This window comes from Labrus mixtus, chromosome 11 (assembly GCF_963584025.1).
Source record: "Labrus mixtus chromosome 11, fLabMix1.1, whole genome shotgun sequence".
Lineage (NCBI taxonomy): Eukaryota > Metazoa > Chordata > Actinopteri > Labriformes > Labridae > Labrus > Labrus mixtus.
In genome coordinates, this window is record NC_083622.1 from 11,017,080 (window position 1) to 11,043,394 (window position 26,315).

At 40.3% G+C, this 26,315-nt stretch overlaps 2 protein-coding genes across 2 annotated transcripts; both read right to left on the reverse strand.

Moving 5' to 3' along the window:
- Positions 1-257: 257 nt before the first annotated feature.
- rab11al (RAB11a, member RAS oncogene family, like) lies at positions 258-11,245 on the reverse strand. Its single transcript, XM_061049968.1, has 5 exons — positions 10,910-11,245; positions 7,313-7,508; positions 6,384-6,577; positions 3,731-3,811; positions 258-2,115 (listed from the first exon to the last, which is right to left on the reverse strand). Exons 1-5 carry the CDS (start codon positions 10,947-10,949, stop codon positions 1,976-1,978), a joined length of 651 nt encoding a protein of 216 aa, XP_060905951.1. The 5' UTR covers positions 10,950-11,245; the 3' UTR covers positions 258-1,975.
- A 1,869-nt stretch (positions 11,246-13,114) lies between these two features.
- On the reverse strand, positions 13,115-25,900 carry LOC132983595 (ras-related protein Rab-25-like). The gene is made up of 5 exons (XM_061049969.1): positions 25,560-25,900; positions 18,059-18,254; positions 15,060-15,253; positions 14,657-14,737; positions 13,115-13,704 (listed from the first exon to the last, which is right to left on the reverse strand). The coding sequence occupies exons 1-5, from the start codon at positions 25,594-25,596 to the stop codon at positions 13,586-13,588; spliced, it is 627 nt and encodes a 208-aa protein (XP_060905952.1). The 5' UTR covers positions 25,597-25,900; the 3' UTR covers positions 13,115-13,585.
- Positions 25,901-26,315: the final 415 nt, after the last annotated feature.

The window sequence follows — 26,315 nt, forward strand, 5'->3', positions numbered from 1 at the left end:
AATTGTGTTTTTTTATTTATTTATTTGAAGGGGAGCGTTAATCTAGCTAAGTGATTCTTTGAGGATATGATTAGTATTATTTCAGTCCGAATAATACGAAATAATTTAACACCTTGTTATTAAATTAAAGTGGACATGCAGACTTAATATTCTCTGATTACCCAAGCACTTTCGACCAAATTCAGTAATAGAAAATCTGGCTATTTGCATCCTGAATAATTAAAAAGGATCTTAAGGAGACATGAGAAGAGGCAGGCTATAACAAATGAGATTTATTTTATACATATGCAGTCCAAATATACATATTAGAATAAATGTTAAAAAGCCCTAACCTACACCACCCAGTTTAAGACCTGTGAAGTCAACAGAAGTCAGTGATGATGCAGAAACACATCAGCAGGATAAACAACATCTGTGTGCACAACCTTTGGATTTAATTAAGCCCCCCCCCTCCCTCCTAGCACTACCATACTTTCTCCTTTTCCTCATCTATTAAACTATTAGATACTAACAACCCCAATCCTGGCTCCTCGAATCAGACCCACGCCCTCTCCACAGGAAATAAAGACAAGTGAGAGCGAGGGCAGACCTCGGGGAGATCCCAGAAGGCAGAGTCCTGTTCCAGTTACATACAGCGTAGAGAGAGATAGAAAGGAGTAGGTGAGCAGGCAGCAGTGGAGGATTTCACTTACAGTAAAACAAGCCATCTCGGGTACATCAGAGACCACAGGAGCAGGGCAGGGCTGAGTGCCCTCACTACCTCATCCCCTGAAACATTATCCATCCATCCATCCATCCATCCCAGTTAGCAGGAAACAGCAGCACAAGGTTGTCCATGCATTTAAAACAATTCCTTAACCTCCGAACTTCTCCCATAGGTTAGGAGGCAGGGGTGAAAGAATCATCAGCAAAGCTAAAACCTTTATCCCACCAGCATGCGAGGCAGTTAACCCATCCACAAGTGATGCAGCTATCTGTTGTAAAAGTTGGAGGTTGGAGTTAATGCTGTGCAAAGCTTGCAAGAGCATGACTCATCTGTCGAGAACAAAGTGTGCAGAGAGCAGGGAAGCCTTCCAAACAAAGATCAAAAGCAATCAAAAAGAAATTACATGTCACCGTTAGAGAGGGATGTTATTGCTCCGAGTGGTCTGGTGGAACACAACATGAGCCAACCAACATCGACCAAATTCCAGCATGTGCATTTAGGAAAAATGACTTAAAACTCTTTTGCTCCTCTATTACTGAGGAGTCGCTGTCTATTTAAGATTCTTCAGATACGATGGTGGACAAACGCAGTGAAAAGCAAGAGAGCTCCCTTAAGGGTGAAGCTATCAGCGGGGGGGAAACAAAAAGCAACTAGTGTTAAACTGCAAACCCTTTTGCTAAACAAGACCTTAATCTAGTGTTCAATAAATATTGTAGGGGACTTTATTTCCTGAATATTGTACATTGGTGTAAAATGGGAATGACAGTGGGGATGGTGGGGTTGCAGTTCAGTTCTTTGGATGTGTATTTTTTTGTTTTATTGCCCAATATCCTGGTAGTGAGAAACTGAAAGATAGCATTTACTGGCTTGTAAAGTACAGCTTTGAAAGGGAGGCAGTTTGCAAAGACAGAAATCGTGATGAGATACAAAAAGGGACCAAATATTGTGTTACATTTTTCATTAGATCTTGAATCGGTTCTGATGATGCATCTCTCTCATAGCTAAAATGCAGACTATGCAGTGCATCAAACCTCTCAACAACCCGCCCTGCCTGTTTATCTAAACTTCCTTACTATCCCTCCTTCCCTGGTCCCCTCATTTGTTACTGTATTAAGTTTTCTTAACCAGACATCTTACAAATCATTCCCAGTACAAGTGTCCTTGTGTATTATGGTTCTCTCTACCTGTCCATCTGCCTGTGTCTGTTTTTCTAGCAGGCTGTTTCTCCGATATAGCCTTGAGGTGAAGGAGGAGGTCAGTGGTAAGGCCTCAGTTGTTCTGGCAGCAGACACCCTTACTGGCTGAGTTTTGGGTGGGCTCAACTGTGATGGGCACTACGTTGGAGGCTGGTGAGAAGTCTGAGTCGTTTCGCCCTGACATCTGCCTCTGTGACACGATGTTGTAGATGGCTGTGATGGAGAGAAGGGTGAAAGGAAATGAGTTATGTGTAGATGCCTTTAAATCTAGCCAACAGTGGGACATATTGTGATAAGGACAAACAGCATGACAACACTGAACAACAACTGTTCTATCCAGACTCCTGGCAGCCGTGAAGGATTCTTTCCATCCTAAACTGGCATCGGTATGTCATGTGGCAGTACCAAGTCTCCTTTTAGGCACTCCCTACATGCAACAAGATGAAATACATTTCATATTTCTATCTGAATACCTATTTTGCAAGTTCATGCTATAAAAGCAGCAAACAGAAAAAGGACTCATCTTTAGCACACAAGAGCTGCGCTTGTTTTGTTTCTCTTCATCCCTGACATTTCCTTTTTCAATATTTTACTGTCAATAAGCTGGTGAGTTCATAAAACTTAAAAAAAAAAAAAAAGGGAGAGAGCGGGACTAGTGCAAACACCGCTCTGGTTTACTGTTGCATACTGCCGCTTTAACTCTAAACTACAGCCAGATGTGGAAAACAGCCCTGAAGTAAAAACTGCCTATTAAGCAAGAAGGTTTAAAGCAAAACAAGACTCCTGGCTGACTGTGACGTGACACGTCAGGTGGTAAAACCATGAGTCATTACTAAGAACTCTACACAGCTACAGCTGCTGAGCCTATATAGACAATAATCCATCAGGATGACCCTCTTTGACCTGCGCTCTGTCTGCTGCTGATATCTACACATCATGCGACTTCTTCCCTGCTTCACTGGGTCTATAGCTTGACTGCTAATGTGCTCTGAACTTCCTCTATTCTCCTCACTTAATGAGCTAATTAGCATCATTAGCTCAATGGGGCTTGTTGGTTTGAAGTTTTTATGAATTAGAAATTACTGTGGTTTGGGCAGGATGGCTCAAACGGATCAAGCAGAGGCGCCTGAGTATTGAACATGGAGCAGAAGCAGAAAACAAACAGTGAGTGGTGCACATACTCACACACTGATCGCCCCTGGAGCAATTATAGTGGAAGCACAACTCACTGACGGATTGTCCCTTTGGACACTCGAGGGGTAGACTCATTTCCAACAATGTTGCCAAATCTTCAACATCAGATACCCCTTGCTAGCTTAGCTGAAATTTATGTCCCCACCAGGAAACTGCTCAAAAACATTTACAAATGCTTAATGTCTGTGAACTACTATCAGAAGTTCTTTCTTGAAGAGATGCTTTCGATTAAGCGGGTCAAAGCCTGTTTGTCACTATAAATGATTTAGAGTGGCTGCCCCAACAATAACTAACTGGTTGCATTGTTTTTCAGTGTGCCCATAACCTTTGTTATCTTAAATAAAAAAGTTGTTCTTGCTTAAGACTGCATGTAAGTGATGGACATGGATAACCAATAGGATGGATTTTGCTGCCATCTAGTGGCAGCTTTAAAGTCTTGTTATGTAAACCATCAAAGTCTGGATGGAAATGTAACACTTTCAGACAAATCAATGTACTTTATAAATCAAGATCTTAACATCGCTGCTTCTGAGGTTTAAGATTGGTACACTCCAGCATTCAATGCACTTTCACTCAATGATTTGATATAATCACTTTAAACAAAAGACAAAGAAAACACGAACAGGAAACATACCTGTGAGAATAGTATGGAATGCCAGCTCCACATTGGATGAGTCTAACGCTGATGTCTCCAGGAAAGACAAGCCATTCGCCTCTGTAAAGTACATAAACAGAATGACACCATATGTTTAATATCTGCTAGTTTCTGAACCTTTATAACTACCTACACAGAGCGGGGAGATGCTGTGTTGACATTTACAGTCATGATGGACTCTCTCCGTGGTTCTCCCCTCAAATTGAGTCGTTTGAAAAACTTCCTGTTACAGAATTTCAGTGATTTGCATTCATAGATATTTGCTCTGGAATGTTTTTTTTTCATGTTCTGACTAAACACATCGTTACTCACATAAACTTGAAAGATCAAACTGGGTTTTCAAAATGATGAGAAATCCTTAGCGACTAATAAAGTGATCTTGTGGTTCATATTCATCATATTTAAAGAGGTTACACTCCTGTGTCACATGGATTCAAAAATGCACACTTAATCTGTTCTTTTTAAAGGGATATTAAACTGTTCAGTGACAAATGTATCATGCGGATCGCCCAAAAAATGCAACTTAACCTTTTAAAATAAAACTGACTAATCTGGGTATGAACAATGTTAAAAACACTTGGAATAATGTCAGCACAAAACATATGACAGTTTCAAACAATTCCATAATTTTTTTCATGCAGAATTGTTCAATATTACACCTTCAAGTCAACATTAAAGCAAATCGCAGAAACTGTGATGCATCCAGTCACTTAAATGTGACAATTTGCTTCTTTTTATGATTGAAATTATAGTTTATTTTATGGAGCATATCTTCTACGATGAAACTAAGATTATTCGGATTAATGAGTTTGTAAATTGAACGTCTTTTTATTTTCTATTTAAAGTTAAATAAAACTCAATGTTTACGTTATGTATTTCTTTGATATGTTTGCTTTGTTTGGACTTAAGAAAGGAAGTTTTGGTATTTTTTCCCTTTGTTTAATCATGCTGCTTAAATTTTGTTTAATCCAGGGGAGGTGCGATTGATTACATTGATCGATTACACAAACCGATCTCAGAGCTCCTCTCTGATTGGCCCAAGAGGACAGGTAACGTGATAATTAATGTCTGTGAGGTCAGCAGACGTGTTGATGTGTCATTTTTGAGACTGAGGAAAGCGACTTTTTATGTTTGAATACATTTCTGTTGCAGCGATAAATCTGCAAATCTAGTTGTCGATTCCACACTAATTGATTCATCAATAAATCGACTACTTTTTGCTTTCTTCATTTTTCATAATCCTAATTCTTATCTCAACTTTGCACATGAAAATATTTAAATCTGGTAAAAAATTTGATCAGTGTGATAGGTGAGAATTTTATTTTCACACACAGGTGTAAGTACAACTTCTGACTGGCTCACTGTGACTGACTCTTTGAGAGGAACACATGAAAATGGACTTTGACTGGACATGTCCCTCACCTGGTCTTTATGTAAATTAAGCATACATAATTATGGTCACTGGTTTGGAAAACAAATCAGCCCGACCAGCAGACACTGACTTGTGAAAATGTATTTATCTAGCTAAGAAAATCAAACGCCTAGTGTGATATGGACTTGTGCATTTGACTTTCACACAGGCAGTCTCAGCACGAGTCATTTACCAGTCAAAGCAGGTGTAACACTGCTTCAGACACGAGCCAATAAACCCAAGGTCAAGAATAAACACACAGGGCAACCACTCAGAAATAATGAGCGTGTCAAAAGGTTGACAATTACACATAATTTTTAGTGAAGTTCTGCAGGCTGATTGTAAAAAAAAACTAAATCTGCTCTAAAACAAAGCCTTGAAATTCTCAGAGGGGTCGAGAGAAATGGAGGTTTAATTTATTTAAATCGAGTCCGTTTGAAACGTGTGCTGTGACACGTTCATGGAAAATGCCTAACAGTATCACAGTGCAAACACTTCTAACACGGGTTTTGCCAGAGGGAATACGCAAACGAGGCTTAAAAAAAAAAGTATAAAATAAACTGAAAGAAAACTTGATGAAATCAGCATGTTTTGCTATACTGTCTGCAACACACATAATGGGTTATAAAGTACTGAATACCTCATTTAAGGAACTAGGGGATTGGCCCAGTATCACAGCCTTAAATGCATTTTTGGCCAAGTTCTCTGCGGATGTCAAATCATCATCAACTGAAGAGACACATTCCTCAAAGGTATCGTGATAGTACTGATAATAGTAAAAGAAAGATTTGATTTCCCTCTTGCTCTTGGAAATGTTAAGATAATGGCTGTATCATTCACGATGCATTGCATTTATATTTTGTGATGACATTTTTGCTGTCTTTGCATTATTGTTTCAAAGCTTATTTGCAATACAAGCAAAATACAGAGACTAGAAATGGAGACAAGACTGGAAGTAGGCTGTGGTTGTTCTGGGCCACCATCTACGTCAAATGATCCGCAGGTGAGCCAGAAGATCAACAGATGTTGAAGCTTCTCAAAGCTACGCAACAGAGAAACTGAGAGACAAAAGGCAACAACTGCAAATGTTATTCTACACTTCACTTAGATAGTAAGCGATAACCTTGGAAATATTCTAATGAAGCTGACTCCTAGAACATCAAAGGCTCACACAGGCAGGATAGTGTTTGTGCTCATACATAAATCACACAACAACAATACCTGAAAAGGCCTTGGCCTCATCTGTGGGCACCGCCCTGAGGTGGCGTAGATCACTTTTGTTGCCCACCAGCATGATGACTATGTTGCTGTCAGCATGGTCCTGCAGCTCCTTCAGCCAGCGCTCAGCGTTTTCATACGTCAGGTGCTTGGCAATGTCATAAACCAAGAGAGCTCCAACTGCTCCTCGGTAGTACCTGGAAATCATAAGAAGAGGAGATGAGTATAATACAAATAAGAGAAAACATATTTTTTTTGACGATTTCAGGATTCTTCTGTCACATGAGCTCTGCCAACTTCAAGGCACAACGTTTTATCGGTAGCAATTGTAGAAACCAAGAAACACATTTAGTAAAACAGTACCAGGTTAGAACTGGTGCAAGTTATTTGAATCAAAGGTGCCACAGGCTTGGCTACTGCAGTGAGATAGACAACCTGAAAAAAAGGGACCAGTGTTTGTACGGGAACTTGACTTAGAGATGAGGAGGAAGCTGTGATTTACAAAACACTTCCTCCCCCAAGGCAAAAAGGTACATTTTGTAGGACTTATCACTTCCTGATTCTCGTAAACTTTTCTCAGTATCATAAGGCTATGATTGATTAAATGTAATTCATGGATGGAGACTGGCCCTTGGTTGGAGGTAAACTGTAAACCCAGATATTTATATTAAAACTTGATTTCCTGTGACTGTGACTAGGAGTTTTGACAAAAGATGGCACAATGCACCATGATGAGGAAACAAAAGAGGCCTTTTGAATGTCTTGTATCAAGACCTTGCCTGTTTTGAACTTTGCATGTGGACCTGTAAATGGGTGTATGTATGCTGGACTGTAAATCAAAGGAAAAACTATGATGTATAAAGGGAGCATGCAGTCAAAGCATGAAGTGAGTCTGTGCTTCCACAAAGGCTTCAGTGATGTTTTGTACTCACGCAGAAGTGATCGCTCGGTAACGCTCCTGTCCTGCGGTGTCCCAGATCTGAGCCTTGACGGTTTTGCCTTCTACCTGGATGCTGCGAGTGGCAAACTCCACCCCGATGGTGCTCTTGCTCTCCAGGTTGAACTCATTTCGAGTGAAGCGAGACAGCAGGTTACTCTTTCCAACACCGGAGTCTCCTATCAGCACCACTAAAAAGGAAAAAAAGGAGGTTTAAAAAGAGGAACAGTCATCACCATGGTAATACAGTAGAGGACTCTACCTGTAGAGTTCTTTCCTTTTAATTATTTTTGAATAAATCGGCACAGGGCAGTCTCATTTTCAAGAGTGAAAAATACACAAAGAGTGCAGCCTGAGCACAGTGTTTGAGCAGCACAACGTACTACTTCACTGCAGCTGTAAAGGCAAACTGTATAACAGTTTATTCAACCGTGAAGGAGTAACATTAAACAACATGAGCTGATTTTTTTCATAAATCAAATTTGTTCCTCATTTGATTGGATAGCCTGCCTGAATAATGACGCACACATTTGGCTCCGAGACGAAATAGAGCAGAAACTCAGGGGACTCCCACTGAGTATCCGAAAATATTAGATACCACCTGCTCTTTTCAGGAAATAAAGGCAGACTGAGCACGTTAATCAGGGTTAAAGTATTGATTTCTTACAGATTTATTTTGTCAAATGTATTCCAGGAAAAAAAGTAGATTTTAAATTAAGGAGAATAAATGAACTAAGATACAGGTAATTCAACATACATGCCACTGCCAACAGATTTTAGTTGTTATTGTAAGATGTTATTCTGTTGTAAAGGCTGCACTCAATCTGTCAACTCAATACAATTTGTTTTTTGCATATGGATGATTCTGTTGTTGAGGGACATGGTTTTTGGTACTGGAAGCATTTTGACATATGTTACATTTAAGAGAAATAGTGATCCTGTGGTAGACTTTGACCCTCAACTCCATACCCATTTTTGTGTCACAAGTTTTTAGTTGATAGTAAACAACAACCAGCACCTTAGAGAAAGAAAGTCTTGGCTGGGTTTACACATAATCTTGGAACTATCAAGGTGCATGAAGACAAAGACTAGAAGAGGTCAAAAAGCTCCAGCAACACTTTTAGTATGAAGATCAACTTTATTAACAAATTAGACCGATGCGTTTCAGCTTGTGGCCTTCATCAGGGTGACTGAGAGGTCACCATGTAACACTCTCTTGTAATGAGCAGACAGAAAAAAAAAGCCTAATTTTGGTTTTCTTACTTAAACATTTGGGAAGCTTGACGTGGGCCCGAGGGATATATTAATATATATTTACAGTTAAAAATCAATTAATGCTAATCCTCTACTGGACTTTCTCCAAATATGAACTTTAACAGCCATTATTAGAGTGTGTGTCAGTTAACTACTTCCACAATTGTCAGGTGAGTCAGTCTGTCAAAAGGAACCAACCCCAGCAACTCACCACCCTGCTATTAGGAAATAGGAACTTGTTAAGGAATGTTGAAATTGCATTAACACATGGACCGCTGTGTCTACACTTGCATATAAGCAATGCAACTCATTCTTAGAGGAAACTGTGTGTTAATGTTTGTCAGTGTTTCTATGGTGTAACAGACGCATGCAGCAACCTGTCCAAATAAATATGAACTTGTTTCTGAAGAATATGATTAAAACAAATATGTCAAAGCTATGGGGAGAATACCAACCAAAAGTAAAATTGTCGCTCTGCTATGCATCAAAAAACTGTCCTTCTCCATTTTGTCTGACACAAAAGATCTTGGGCGGAGAACAAAAATCATTATGCAACCGTTTTCAGGTGCCCTGCCATCAGACAGGTATTATCACGGCTGCGTTACACACCCATTGACTAGCCCATTGTTGGGTTTGCATTCTTCAGCTAAATATAATGATATATAATATAAGATATGACACCTAACTATTATATTATACAACCTTGCACTTAGTGATGGAGCTGGCCTTTGAGGAATGACTAATAAAAAAAAAATAGACAGTCTGATCCTAAATCCTTGAAAATTTAACAGACCAATTTCAGTATTTCTATTTGTGTAAAATTAGCATAGTTATAATGCCAGGAAAGAGCAGCAATTTAAAATAGATCACCTCGATGAAGGTAGGAAAAATGTTTTCTTTCAATTAGTGATTTTGCATCATAATGCAAAATGTGTAATTTAAAAGAAAACGACAGACACAAATGTCTGCTTTTTTAACATACTTCCCTCAGCTGTGTAGTACAATGTGCTTTAAATCCAAAAACACACGGAAGATAAACATTCAAAGAGTGAAAGAACTGGTATAAAAAGCTTCTGAAACATATCCCAGTAATGACAACCATTAACATCACTAAAATGACAATGTGTACAAAGAAAAAGGTATGGCTTGAGCAGGGAAGTAGGTTGACTCCCCGCACTGCTGCCTCCATCAGTAAGGAAAGGTTTATATGACTCACTAAAAGCTCACCCAACTTGACTCATGCTATCCAGCAGCGAGGGACAAAAGGAGGCTGTGGGAACAAAGAACAACTACGACAATAACATTAGCCTTTTCCTGGTTTGAGAGAACGACTTAATGGCAGCCATCGCCTTATCACTGTCCTTGCGCTGCAAATGATTCAGAAGAATCTGCAATAATCAGTTTATCGCAGATTGAGTGCGTGAAAAAATCTCGCCTTCCCAGTGCTCAGAGCTTCTCTGTGGCAACACACAAACACACTTCATGCAGGTATTTCCAGTTTGACCACACATGCCTGTTTAGTGTTCTATATTTGAACAGACCATAGGCACTTTATTTCCCTTGCTTATGACTAGGTAAAAGTATGAAAAGCTGCCATATGGGAACAACAGTGTTTACCCCCATCACAGTACATTATTACAGAAATAGAATATTATTTTATACCAGATGACAAAGTGTTGGAATAAAACACGAATAATCTCTTGCCATCATGAAAAAGTTATTAACATCAAAGTATTTTATATCCTATATTTGTTAGAGAGCCTGTACTTACATTTCTTACTGTTAAAGACTTCAGGTGGTGAAAGAAAATGAGTGTGTTTTGCACAGGTGTGAAGACCTGTAAGTGCATTTAAACTTCAAACAGGGAATTTCCAGTAAACCACGAAGACCTCAAGTGAAAGTGTAAGACAGTCTGATTGAAAGCTGTTTTGTTTTCTAAACCCACCACGGTTTATGACCCCGGACGCCGCATCACAAGATGATTGCATCATAGGCCTGCACAAATGATGATGATGACTCCACCGCGGATGCTACTTGAACGCCACATAAATAATCCTTACCAGCAGCAATATTGCAATTTAAAAAAGAAAAAAAAGCTGGCATGTCTATCAAACCATGTTGTAACTTGTGTCTCAACTTGACACAGATAAAGTTACAGCTCGCAGCAGGTGCCTTTGTCTCTGGGTCTGGATGAACGTCGTCTTATACACCTTGTTGCCAGGCACTCGGGGGGTCAACACCTCGGCATCAAATGACACTCACAGGTGTAACTACGGTTTTGGTGTCGAAACGTAGCCTGCTAGCTTGGAGATAATAAAAAAAAAAAAGAGCGACTCACCTTTAAAAAGATAGTCATATTCGTCCTCTCTGTTCGTCATTGCTGCTGTTTTTCGACGCCTCTACGTATTTACTCGAAGTCGAACAAACTTCTGGTACTTTTGGGAGAAGACCGTCAGACACCACCGTTAACGACTGTAGCTGGTAGCTTCACACCCGGAAGACGGTCAAATCGCACTCAAGACGAAAACTACGCCGAAAAACTTGTCCAGAAGTTCAAAATATTTTTGTTCACTGTTGTTGTTCCCACAGCAGCTACTAGCTCCAAAAAAAAAAAGTTTCACCTCGTCTTCCTCACCCTCTGTCACTTGCCATTACGGAGGCTGCGACGTAACGTCAGTGTCTTTGGCCCGCCCCTTGTTCGCTCCTAATGGTCAATAGCTGATCGACACCTGTCACGAGCGTTGACGTGATTGGCCCGCTTGGCTGCCGTTCATGGTTCAACCGCTGGTCGTTGATTTTCATGACGTCTGCGGCCCCAAGCCTCAACAGGTAGCATCAAGCCTCATTGATATGTATTACTGCAGCCTTACAGAGGTGCAGTGATATAATGACGTTTACATCTCTCAAGGAAGACAAGAGATATCAGAAAGGCTAAATTAAATCAATTCTGAGGGAAAGCCTACATATAGGCCCTAGATGCTTCAGGACCAAATATGTGTCTTCATTTTGTCTGTCTCCTGATTTCTGTTATCCTGTATATATGTTTTATTCATGTTTATTAAACTGCGCTATGCTACACAGCAGATTTCTGTGCTTTCGACCAGGGGTCCCCTTGAGTCCCCAAGAAGGGGGTCTTGAGATGCCTTCAAAAATACTAATACATATTTAAATTATTCAAAATATTTCACCTGTTATTTTAAAATAGATACAATTTCAAATAAAAACATACTATTAAGTGAAATTGAAATAAAATGAATATGTAAATATACGTATTTGCATATGAAAGCAACAATATAGGTGTCTGCTGCTCTTCACACACAAAGATGCACACATCTATTTTTTAAATATGTCTTTGTCCACTGTCTATACATATACATTACTTAATTATTATATGCCTTAACCACCCTACAGTGACGGTGGGGGTCCCCAGTCTCTGGCACCCTTATTTTTGGGGTCACAAGCTGAAAAGTTTGGGATCCACTCCACATTTGTCTTTTTTTAAATGTGTACTTTTGTCTTTCAACTTTAAAAATTATTTTTTTTAGCATCTACCAAAGAGGCTTTGCCGTTTTTGTAATTTGTTTTTTTGTGAAGAACTTTTTCTTGATGAAGTAAAAAAAAAATGAAACTGCTTAAGGTGCCCCTATAGACAAAATGCTTTCTTAACTCATTGCTGATCTCTTTTTTACTTGTAGGCTATATATCAAGCGGCAAGATTCAGTGTTGGAACATGAAACAATGTGTAATTGAAAAAAACTGCAGTTCATCGAGTGTCCACTTGAGACTGGGTCCAAGAGCCCAGGAACTCACATACACACCCCATTCAAAAATGCACGTTTTTACAGCAGACATTAAGATGTTTACAGCCTGGTACAAAGAATGATTTTGGTCGGATTGGTTAATGTCTTCATGGGCACACACTGTACAGGGGTGTATTTTATTATAATGCATCCATTTTGATTTTATGGGGAGAATATGTACCTATAAGAACAATATGTATCTATAGTAAGGAGCGTAGCTGACCTGATTGACAAGTGGGCACGATCTAGCTAGTTTTTCAGGAGGCTTAAAACCCACCTCAACTTCACCTCTTTGCCTGTCGTACGGTTGTTTGAAGTTAGGCTGAGACAGGATATCCAGCATGGCGACCGCCATCAACAAGCCTTCAGAGACCCCTGCAGATATCTATGGGTGACGTCACTCAGGCTTCGTCCCCTTTTACTTACAGTTCTTTGGTATATATACAGCAGTTTTTGACAAAACAATCTCATCCTGGTTTCTTTTAACAGTCAAAGGTGTAAAGTTTTGCCCTAGAAAAAGTAAACAGTCTCTTTCAGGTGTGCTGTTGCTGCATCAGTGTTTCCAGACATTAAAAATAAGGATACAGAAATAAGTGTTCTCGTTGTGCATGGTCTCACTTGTAGGTCATAAAGAGGCCTCAGCATTAACTCCAGCCAGGTCATGGCCAGATAAAAAATCCTCACAGAAGCTTTGTGCTCATATCGTTCATCATAGGAGACAAATAACACATTATGAGACCAACTTTCTCCATATTCTTTTTAATTTCACGTCAGCGATTAAATCAGACTCCTCTTTACGTCATCAGCTGGAGTACAAGCACAGGAAGACTTATCATCTGCACAAACAAAACATGCCCTCAATCTGTTGTCATGTATGATGTACATTTAAAACTCCAAATCTTTGCATGGATCATAAATATATCATCTTACAAGTAGTACAGTTATGTGTTTACTTTTGACCTATGTTCAATAGTCAGCAGGGACTCTTCAAAGTTAATGTTTATCCAGATACATTCATTCACATATATTAATCCTCTTTTTAATACATCACCAGCATGCAATTTGTACAACCTTTGTGTCAGTCTTTTCCAAGTTAACATTGGCACCCAGTGTTGCCATATCACCCCCATAATCTTCAAGCTCTAGCAAAGCATTGTGGGTGAAGGTGGAGTTCAGCACCACTGAGGTGCCTGGTCTCCTGAAGGTCCTTGTGATCAGACGTTTCTGCAGCAGGGCCTACTCTCCTCTGTGTTTCCTGAGCTGGAGTTGTTCAAAGTCACGGCACTGATAGAGCTGCGACCTATTTGCTTACTGCCCCCCTTCCTGCGGATCTCTGTGGCAGAAAATTAACAAAATTAAAGATTGACATGGTGCTACAATAGAGGAAACCTTCCAGGCTTTGAGAAGAAAAAAGTCACACAACTATCAAAACAAAGTACTTAACCAACTCACTTCCTTGCTGTATAAAAGTTGACTCAAACTCATGAAAAATATATTTTTTATTTAAATCCAAAACTCAACAGAAAACCTTCCTCCGAAAGCAGTCAATCAAAATACTTTTTCCAAACCTCTATGAGGTTAGGAGATGAAGGCAGGTATACAAATAATATTTATTTAGAGGGGAAGACAGGGAGGGAAAGAGAAAGGAAGATATGCCCACAGAAAGATCCAAGAAAGTCAGTCATGCCCCAAAGCGAGATACAATGACATCACACAGAAATTTGTTTCATTTTGTATCACAGCAGATTTAGATATGAATTATGATGTGCTTCTTTTACCAAAGGGGGGAACAACGTTTAAAGGGGACATATTATGAAAAATCCACTTTCACAGTGTTTTTGAACATATATTTGGGTAACCTGAGTGTCTACCGACCCACAAAATGTGAAATAAATCCATCCAGTCCTTTTTGTTTGTGGTCTGCATAAGTCTTAAAACACAGAAAAAAATGCTCCTCCTCTAGTATCTCCACCCATGGACTCCACCCCCAGCTTAGAGCAAAACTTTTGCGCAGGTCGGCCATTTTTATTCTCCCTAGCGAAGGAGTGACGTCTACCAGGAAAACTCAGGGGGGACTCATTGCATTTAAAGAGACACACACACCAAAACGGAGCGTTCTGAGAGAGCTGGTTTATACAGTATCACAAACCTCCTCTGGTGCTTGATTCATGTTGTATTTTGAACAAAGCACAGCACAGATGTTTCATTTAGACCACAGGGAACTGTTTGAAAAGATGTAAGAAGGGGGTATAATATGTCCTCTTTAATACATTAAAACAAATTACCTTCCAGGACATTGTTGAATGCTGCCTCCACATTGGTTGATGCCAAAGCCGAGGTCTCCAGAAACAAAAGACCATTCTTTTCTAGATAACACAAATAAAATATTAGTTAGGTTACATGATATTTATAAAATGCACATTTGTTATAGTGTCACTGTAAAGCAATAATATCTATTTTTATCTAATAATTCTTAAAGAAAAGGGAGATTTCAGGAGCTAAACTGGGCCCTATCATCAGGCAATATATTTTAATTGTAAATCAATTTGTGGATTTAGAGTCAGTTTTGTCACCGTGAAGAAAACATGATTGAGAAAATTACAAACATTGACAGGACAAACAGTTCAGTGATCACTTTTTAAATTCAGTTTTCAGTTTAATTTAAGGTTACACTTGTACACTTTGTACCTGCAAAGTCTCGAGCCTCCTCAGTGGGCACAGACCTCTCGGGCTCCAGGTCAGACTTGTTGCCCACCAGCATCACCACAATGTTGGGATCAGCATGTTCGTACAGCTCCTTCAGCCAGCGCTCCACGCTCTCATAAGTCAGGTGTTTGGTGATGTCATAGACCAGCAAGGCTCCAACTGCACCTCTGTAATACCTGTGCAGAGATGATCCAACTTTACAGTAAGTGATCGTGTAACACCTGGGCCTTTTGTTTCATGTAATACCACTTTGAAGGTCTGAGTGTTGCTGTCTGTATAGCTGTTGATATTATGTTTCAAATTAATGTGAAAGGTTAGTTTACAACTGGAGCGCCACTGGCCTAGTCGTTGGTTTGCACGCGCCATCGACAGAGGCTAGGCCCTCTAAGTGGGTGGCCCGGGTTGGAATCCAATCCTCTCTCTCTCTCTTTCCCAGATTTCTGACTCTATCCACTGTCCTGTCTCTACAATAAAGGTTTATTTTGGTCTCCACCAGCTTGTAAACCACTTGTTTTTTAGGTGATAAATCCCTTACTATGTTCACAGGCTAAATGCTAACTTAAAGCATCTAGTATATTGTATATTATTTAAGACACTATAGGCGAAAAGGACACAATAAGGACAGTGATGATAAACAGAAAAACTGAACTTTGAGTTAAGAAACATCATTATTATGTAGAGTTAGATGGGAACCTCAGAGTCAGGTACTAACTCTCTGTGGGTTCATGATTGATGATGTTTACACACATGCACAAACACAAAACTCCTTGAGCCACATGTTTTAACCCAAACAGACACATTTCTTCCCTTACTTCTTCCCGGACCTTTTTCCCGAGAGACTTTTTCAATGCAAGCCAGTTGGCAGTAAAGGTGAATTAAGATCACAGAACTGGTGCTTGACCGGTGTGATTGTCTTGTGTTTTCTTGTCCACTCATTTGTTGCTATTGTGACTATGTCCAAATACATTTAGCATTAAGACAAAAACTGTCATTATATTGTTAGACTCTGTTGCTATGTTCCCCATATTGGATTTCTGTCCACCATCTTGGATCCCAGGCCCCGTGGCGTCAGGGAAAACTTCACACTGTGAGGGACATTTATGAATAGGAAACTCGGGAAGATCTGTGCTGCCCTGAAATCTTATAGACATTTTCGGTAGTGCATATTTGGAAAAAGTCTTTAAATAACCTCTTTCACGCTGCACTTAATCTTGTCACGTCATCCATTGTAACACTCAAAATATCACCTGTGGTAGCTTTAAGTACTTTCCTATCCTAATTGAGAAAAAGAAGTAGTTTCTCCTGCTCTCATTAAAAAAATATAATGACTGACAATTGGTCTGAAGTGAAGAACCAATCAATACTTCCTTCAAAATTACATTTCTGCTCCTCTCTTCCACTAGCATAATTAATTCCACTTTAATAGGTTTTAGCCGCTTGTTACAGCACAAATGGGAAATTCCATGGGAGCGAGAATTTGCATGCTGGAATAAGTCTGCAAGTAATTACCCAAAAAGCCAAGCTGTCAGAAAAGAGCTAATCCAGCGCTGTAGCATATCCTCAGATTTTTCCATGTCTTAATAATAAAACTGACATGGTTCTATTGTTTTAAAACCAGTCTCAGCTGTTAATCCTTCTAGTTTAATTAAAAAAAAAAGAATGAATCAGGAGTGCCCTCGGATAGGACAGGGACCTGATGAGAGCTGTTCAAACAAAGTCTCTGCTCTAACCAATTGGAGTTTTTGAACCCATATGTGCCAGTCATAAGCTGACAGGAGCGCAGAATGTGCTGGTTGTTTTTCAGGTAATGTGGGAGGGAGCTAAGGATCATTGCCTGTCCCTGCGTGTGTTTTGGCTGATAGCAGCACCACCTTAAGATGCTGACATACAGGTTTGCTCAAGAACTACAGAGCAAGAAAACAAGCATGAAATGTTGATTAAAATATCTGTCTTTCTGTGTGCTACGCTCAAAACGTGTGCCTGTTTAATATGAGTGCAATATTTAAACCAGTGCATCCACCAGTACGACATGTCACTTATTCATTTGGCATATTTTTTATGAACAAACACGACACCTTTATGAATCACAAAGAAAGGTAGCAATGTGACCCATCAGTCACTACTAAAGTCATATTCAGACTGTCTGTTCAAGGAGCGATAATTACGCCTCTGTGACATTTGGCGTCCAATATGAACATCATCTACTTGTTTGGTTTTTGCTCGTGATTGTGGTTATATGTAAACGTGTATACCTGTGTATCACAAACCTGTACCACAAGGGTCTACAGATGGAAATTAGCATATATACGGTTGCTACAATCTGGCATTTTTACATGTTTAAGTTCATTAACGTTGGGGTGCTGGTGGCGCAGTGGTTGGTGCACGCGCCCCATCTGTGGAGGCTGTGGTCCTCCGGGCGGGTGGCCCGGGGTCGGGTCCAACCTGTGGCTCCGTTCCCTCGTGTCGTTCCCTACTCTCTCTCCCTGATTTCTGGCTCTGTCCACTGTCCTATTCCTCCATTGAAGGCAAAAAAAGCCCAAAAAATAAATCTTTAATAACAAAAGAAATAAAATCATTATGGTGGACTGTACCTATTTTAAACAAATAGACAGATATATATATATTTTTTTGCAAACATCAACTAAATGTGCATTATATAAAGTTCGTCTGTAAATGTTCAAAATGTAATTTTGAATATTATACATTTAAATTATAACAAGTAACACTTTGATTGTTGATGTCTGACATGGGAGTTTTTCTAAGGAAGAACAGATATTTTGAATGTCCAACAGGAAGAATGACATGTAGGTATCAGAAATCGAAAGCCCAATATGCCATAAACAAGAGTAGTAAAAGTGACGTTGGGGATATCTGAAACTTGATACAAATCATGCTAGCATCCTGCACAGTTTTAATATGTATTTGGGACACATGTTCATATTAATGGATCTATTACAGGTGTGCTGATTCATAATACTCACGCAGAGGTGATGGCTCTGTATCTCTCCAGCCCGGCTGTGTCCCAGATCTGGGCCTTGATGGCGAAACCTCCAAGCTGCACCGTCCGTGAACTGAACTCCACCCCGATGGTTGTGCGACTGTCATGGTTGAACTCATTTTTGGTGAAGCGGCCCAGCAGATTGCTCTTTCCTACGCCCGATTCTCCTATTAGAACCACTGCAGGGGACAGAAATAAGAGGCACAAGGGTTTCAATCAGTTGTGTGTGTTTGTGGCAGAACTTAGAAGAAGAAGATAAACGTTATTAATTCAATTTTACACTCTGTTGTTGAACATGCTACACTACACACAGAGGATGGAATAAGGACATATGCACAAACAGGATGCACTAATGGAGAGATGTCAGACAGATGGGGTTGGGGGGGGGGTTGCTCATGGGCACCTTGGCAGTGCTCAGGACTGTCACCTCTCCAGCTTCCAGATTTTAGATTTTTTTAAAACCGGCGACCCTCCAGTTCCCCATCCAAGTCCCTACAGACTGAGCTACTACTTAACCAAATAGTCCGACAAACTTCATAATGGCTATGCGTAACATGAGCCAACCCTGTGCTGCCCAATTTATCCTTTTCAGCCCCTTTTAATTGTAGCTCTTAGTCAAGGTGTGTCTTTGTCTTTAGCCCCATAAGTCCTCAGTCTTAGCTGTCAGGGAGAGCGGGTAATTACACCATGAGGGATACGATTTCCCAATTTAAAATAAACCCACCACACCTTCATGTGATAGAAGTGAATCATTTAAACTCGAGCATGCAGCGGCAAAAACAAAATAAACAGAATGATTGATTTCCAACGAGTTAACCACGGTTCTTCTTAAGCTGTTGGCTATCCCAGCATGCACTGCAGGAATGACAACTCTAAAATAAACCAAGTTTTCTTTTTACTATTATTTTTAAAAAGCAGAGAGGGAATAGGACAAGTAAAGGAAGCAAAGCACAGGAAGAATTAAAGGTTTGGACAGGAGTGGTCTCGATGATGAGGACTTAATTATAGACATTTTGAAGATTTTCTTTTGCTTTTCATTCACTAGGGGTCTCTTTATTTTTCTCTTACTTTCCCCAAAATTGGTTTTAAGCACTCTTTTCTTTTTCATGTCCCCTCATATTTTTTGGTGTGTAAAGACCGTATTTGAATAAAGCTGAAGGACAAATTAAAGCCTTCTTCTTTTTCTTAGAGGGATAGGTTACACGTCCCCCTCTTCAAACTGAAAGTCTGTTTGGCTAACAAAAAATACCCCTCACAAAAGCACCTTAGTTTCAGGAAATACAACAATCTACGGGTGAAGTGTTTCCAAATCAGGTGGAACTAGTCAAGCTGCTACTTCCTTTAATCTTGGTCGGAGGAACCATCCCGCTGGGTAAACAGGACGAGAAATACCACAGACACCCCCCTCTGCACATGTCGGTGACTAATGTTTGGGTTTCAGTTGTTAGCAGCTGACTCAGAGAGCAAAGAGGCTTGGTTTAATTGGCACAGATAGGAAAGTATGACCACATTATGGAAAGACTGTAAGACTGGGATAACTGCAGAGCTGGAATAGACACACAGTCAGATTCTTGCTGAGGCGTGTGAGCATGTGAACGCTCAACACAATGCTTGTGACATCTTCACAGCAATTAATTATGGATTTAGGGTGTGATCAGAGCGACAAGCCTGTGGGACAGTTTTAGAAATACACGTTTTTGCTTTTTTTTTTGTTGCAGAGTTAGATAATCATGACCATCATGGCCGTGCTTAAATCTGAGAGTGCAGTCAGCAGGCTGTTAGCTGAGATTAGCATAATCAACGTCAGCTAACCCCTTTCTGTCATAATGTAAAAAAATAAAAAGATTAACCCAAAACTAAAATAACAAACAGGTTATATTTAATCCATAAATCTGTAAAAAACTCAAATGTTAATACAGACAATTGTTTTCCTAAAGGGAGTTACATGTAACATGTTAGCGGTTTCACATCTACACGCTATGCTACGACACAATGTCAGAATTTTCAGATTCATTTGTGGGCTTTTTGTGCCTTTATTGGAGAGATGGGACAGTTGATATAGTAGGAAATCAGGGAGAGAGAGAGTGGGGAATGACATGCAGGGGAGATGCCACGGGTCGGATTTCAACCTGGGCCGGCCACTTGGAGGACTACAGCCTCCATACATGGGCGAGCGCGCACTAACCACTGCTCCACCAGAGCCCTAGAATTTCCCATCAGATTCAAGGTGATATTCTGTGTTATTTTGTGAGCACTGAAGGTGCTGGTTAGTTGACCTTTAACACACTTCTAAAACAATTGGACCGAAAATCTGAACATGACATTTACTGAGATGATTGTTTGTGATTATGTGCACATCACGTAGGTGCAGAGTTATTAAAAGACAGCAGCAAGACCTTAATAAAATTATTTATTCCATACTGTACTACAGTTGGACCATATGTTCATCTTCAGGTGGAAAGAAGACCATCTGAAGATGAACAAAAGGTTGAAATGTTGTGATTTAATTACGTCCTTTTTAGTTTTGAGCAGTGCTGGGCACTGATTTTGGCTTCCTGTAATCAAGAAAACAAAATATCAAGATGAAATGATTACCGTGCTGCATGCTGTGTTGCATCGACAAGTCCATAACTCAAAGCTCCAAAAAATAGTCATTTGTATGTATGATCATTTTTACATTTTTTTTTCACTTGTTTGGGTTCATTTCTTGTTTGTCTTTCAAAGGGTTCAGAATGCTTAAGTCTTAAATTTGAATCTTGATTTAACACACAGCTACTGTACTTACCTAATGGTGTCATAATCGTTAACTGATATCACATTCTCTATCACAGTGGAAATGGCATTAAACAATTATCAATTATTACCAATAACACGACTGAACAGTGACTTTAACGTTATTAACACACTTTTTCTAACAGGACATTAACATTCCCATGAGCCTTTGCACTACAAACTGTCCATTTGGTGTCGCTACAATATGGAGAGTGTCAATCTCAAGAGTATTTTGTGAAAGATTCCACATGTTTGGAGCAAAAAAAAGGTGGATTTTCCTATTTCAGAGTGAACCCACGGGACTTGAAGCATTGGACCGGCCGCTAGCGTCAGCAGAGCGAGCTTCATAGCTACCAGTGGACCAGTTCAACATCGATGCTACATGAGAAGGCAAACTTTCAATAAGGGGTTAACATATAAAAAGAAACAGGTGTTTATCACGCCTGTGTGCCAGAGAAAACCCACCAACTTTGTGATACAGAATACAATGCTCAAGTGAGACTGCTTTCCCAACTCTTTTCTCCAAATCATCAAGAATAAACTTTGAACTTCTAAACCAAAATGGGAAAAAAAAGTCCTTAAAATGTCTTTAGAATTAAGTTTGAACAGAACATTAACAATTCATTGAATACTGAGTAAACTCCACTTGCTGCAAGACAAGCTGCTAAAAGAACATCGTGGTGAGGTTGCTTTCATGGACCAGAGCTGACTTTGATCAGAGTTTTAATTTCACTTGGACACCAGTCAGAACCACAGATTTACAAGAATGCTGTCACAGTTTCCCTCAACCACATTTAAAGGGACACAGAAACCACAAACCGTCCTGGCCTCCCTGGTTCTTAACTCACAAAATGTTTAACTTGAAGTCTAAGGTCCTGGTTTTACTTGAATTGTTCCCTCTGCAACCAGATGACTGTAATGCTTCCCCCCCCCCCCCCAGTGTGGGCGAGGTGAGAATGCCTGTTTTCCTAGTTTTGTCCCCTCTTCTCCTTCACAACTGAGTAACTTCTTAAGCAAACAATACCTCTGGTTTCTATGGCGACGCAAGACAAGAGGCCTCAAAGCTCCCTGGCCTGGTTTGTTACTTCTGAGGGCACTGGCTGATGGGACGCACTTGAGGCGTTGCAGGGAGGATAAAAGTTTCATTTTGTTTGTTTTATTGACCTTGAAGTCTGTAAATGTAACTACTGTACTGTACACACTGCTGTCACAGCTCACAGCTCTGAAGTCCAGCTGGAAACTCAAACACTACTTACATATATGAATTCAGCAGAGCAAGGCGTCATCCTCCAGGTTTAATCAGGTTTAAATGGCAATTTAAAAAAAACAAACCATCGTTTTTAAAACGTGCATTAAAGCCTCTGTACGTCCATACAGGGGTTTTAATTACGATTAGGCTGTGTCATACCCTATATGGTCCACTCATTGTATCCCACAATGCATTGTGTAGAGTAGTGTACAACCATAGACTGTAAATATTACATATATTCAACCGATGGTCATCATCCAAGCAATATTTACCATCATGCATTGTGGCTAAATGGTTTTTCAGAGCGGTTTTTGACTCTCAGATGGACAAGAGTCATTTGGGGGCGTTTTCACTGAAATCTCTGATCTGTTCTAATCAAGATTAACAGATTGTCAGCAGAGAAACGTCAGTTTGTCCCGATCATGACGACAGGCACAAGTGAAAATATGTTTAATTATTTATTTAAAATACAATATTTTCTATGTATTCATAATTCATGACTGTTTTGTGAAAATACACTCAGTATAATTTAAGTTATTACTGAAATTCATGCCGTTATTAACCGTTGTTATTGATCCTCGGCCAGAGTTATGCTGCACATTGGTGGCCGGCGAGTGAGCGAGTAGTGTCTGAAATCGTTTTTTAAGTTTTGCCGAATGAGTGCACTATATGGTCCACTATGGGAGTAAGGAATGAGTGTGTGATTTCAGGTTGTAAATATTAGGAGCTGATGCAAAAAATCCTAAGCACCAACAAGTATGATAACACGTCACCAAGTCCTCCTTCCCACTAACGGTTTCTTTTAAATTAACAGTGGAGCTGTCAGTCAAACTTGACCACACCCACATATTCCAGAGAAGAGGTGTAATCATGGTCTAATTACTAACACCTGTGTGGGTGTATAGAGGCTTTCCTATCCCTGACCGTATGTATCAGTCTGTAATAAACTATATATACAGTATGTGCTTAATTGCTAAAGTATCATTAAAGAAGACTTTTAATACCAAGGCTGCGAGCATATGTATATCATTTTCCACCGTAGCGTTCTTCTTCTTTTGTACAGTATGCGAGGGTCGAGAGTGTGCAGGCTCCACATTCCAAGCCAACTCTACAGAAACTGATTTTGCTGATTAGTTTCTCTGAGCTATCTGTAAATCACTGAGAGGAATGGAAAACCTGCTCGGACTTTCGAGACGAGAAGGTATCTCGATGTTTGGAGCAGCGCAGCCACGAGTAGGTTTATTCAGTGATAACAATCAGGAGGGTATTCCTCTGATCTGTTGCTGCAACATTGGCGTTCCTTCTACTTATTGTATACCTCTCTTATTCAGTCTCATGGTGAGAGTCACGTGAGAAGATAAATATCTCATCAGGTCTGCACGGCCCAAAGGCAGTTAGCTTAGCTTAAAATGGGGAGCGGGACAGGAGGAAGTTTTGTCCCCTCTTCTCGCTCACAGGAGAAGGACTTCTTGGAGTAGTATTACCAGCTTGATTTTGACAACCAGCAAAGACTCAAGGAGCAACTGCATGTGGTTAAGGCGAACAGTCCTGCACGTAACTCAATAAACCACCACATGTTGTTTTTATAATCTAGTTTTTGCAGTGATTAAACATATAAGAAATATGGGGCGCTGGTGGCGCAGTGGTTAGTGCACGCGCCCCATGTATGGAGGCTGTGGTCTCAGGCGGGCGGCCCGGGCTCGCATCCCACCCATGGCCTCTTTCCCGCGTGTCATTCCCCACTCTCTCGCCCTGATTTCTGACTCTATCCACTGTCCTATCTCTCCATTAAAGGCATAAAAAGCCCCCCACCCCCCCCCCCCCCCCCCAACAACAACAACAACAAAAAAAACATATAAGAAATATCAAGTTAGTCATGAACTTAAAAGACCTTGGAATTAGATTTTGCTACCTCTGGGCAGAGTCTGACTATGTTTTTGTGTCTGGTCTTTTTGCCAAGCTAAGCTAGGCTAGGTGGCTACTACTTACACAGAATGCAGCTCTCACTGTTATATATCCACCTTTGATCTATATCTTTGTCTGTAGCTTCTTAGTTGCTGCAGACTTTAGTGTGGAGCCCTCACGGCAAACACTCTATCCCCATTAGTTCTTAGTCTTGAATTTGGAATTAGCAGAAGACCTCTGCCCGAAGAGCTCAAAGTACGAGTGGGTTTGTATGGTAGTAAAAGGTCTGATAAGTAGCTGGGAGAAAGGCCATGGAGAGATTTAAAGGGGGCAGATTATCCACTTTCACAGTGTTTTTGAACATATATTTGGGTAACCGGAGTGTCTACCGACCCACAAAATGTGAAATAAACCCATCCACTTCTTTGTTTGTGGTCTGCACAAGTCTTACAACACAGAGAAAAATGCTCTGTTTCAAGAGGTCACAAACCTCCTCTGGTGCTTGATTCATGTAATATTATTATTATTATTTATAGACCACAAGGGATTGTTTGAAAAGGTGGAAAAGGGGTATAATATGTCCTCTTTAAAAGTAATCGGTAAAATCTTAAAATCCATTCTAATAAAACACACGGGAGCCGGTGTCGAGATGCTAAAACAGACATAATGTGGTCATGCTTTCTGGTTCTGGTTAGAAGCCTGGCAGCTGAGTTCTTTACCAACTGGAGTCGATCTATAGATAATGTTGTCATTATCTGGTGAGTTTTGTCCATATTAATAAAACTGACTTTACCATCCATATGTTATTTTGCTCAGAACTGTGCCTGAACCCAATTCACATTTCTTAAAGACTTTAACTCCTCGTTTGATCAAAGCCATTTTGGTGTCTTAACCAGCTGCATAAAAGAAATGATTACTCCGCCACGTAGGTTAGGCACAGAACAAACAGAGTGAGTAATTTTTAAAAAAGCTTTGTGCAGATGCAATGACGACACTTTCACACCGTGGATGTGAGCTAAACGTACTGTATGTGTGAAGTGCTTTGCCTTTTGGCAAATATACAGATTTAAACCGGACATGCTGTGCTACAATGTTGATCTGCATGAAATGCTCCAGATAGCAGAAGTTCACATCCTGGTTTCAACATTTGCCTGTATATGATGCATGCTTACAGTTCACTCACTCGGGGACAAAGTGCTGAAAGTGTTAATGTGATTGTTGTAACACACACTTCATTATACTGCAACTCACCTGAGGTGTTTGGACACTTGCAAAACACCTGCATACATTATTTACCCAGCTGACTGAGCTGCTGACACACAGGCACATTATTTCTGCTCATTTGTTACCGAAACTCTGCATTACTATGACCTGTATATGAAGCTGTTCTTTGATAATACTGTTGTGCACTCTCTTGACACAGATTTTCCAGCTCATGGAAAATGCCAAGTTAATAAATGATAAACAAGGAAGTGGAATTTAAAGGACAGAGGAGCATTTTGTAGAGCACATTTCAAAGACTTTATGAAGATACAATAACAGGATAACATGTACTCACCCTTAAAGACTAAGTTGTAGGCCTCATCTGACCCCATATTGTGTCCATTCAATGTTGCCGCCCCACAGGTTACTATCGCGTCTCCAGGACTCACAGATTGCCCTCAGGATGTAAGATGACACTGACTCACAACACGACCCGACTGCCCCTCAGACCGTCAGCATTCAGCAGAGGAAACAGCTGCAAAGTGTGGGTTTGGACACATGAATAAAAGTCACCAGCTTTCTGCCCTTCTCTATCTGGGTTAATAGTAAGCTGGCTTGTTTGAACAAGGCATGCTGAGTGTATCCAGGTTGTTGTGCTGCAGCAGGCAGGGTCTGTGTCAGGGAGTGGCGGCGCAGACGCAGAGGTGTGTCTGTGTACTGGAGTGAGTGCAGGGCAGGTTGGACAGGTGGGGCGACTCACAGGTACGGCTGAGCGAGTCTGTCAGGCGCCTTCTGCTGGAACAACATTACACTGCATGCAGGAAGCAGGAAATAAGTGATTTTTCTTCATCATAACAAGTTAGAAAATCAACCTTTAAGAGACCAGATAGTTTTTCTGTGAAACTTACTGAACAGTTTTGTCTGAACAGGTCTGTTGTTTCTATTTCAGCCTGAGAGGTCACATGGATTGCACCATGAACACTTCTTTTTGGTCTTAGTGATATCTTTCCATCCTCAAAATTGGACTTCCTAGACAGGATTTCCAGGATTATTCAATCAGGCTTATTTTATGGTGCTCACTTGAGGACGATGTCAAGGTCAATGAAGCTGT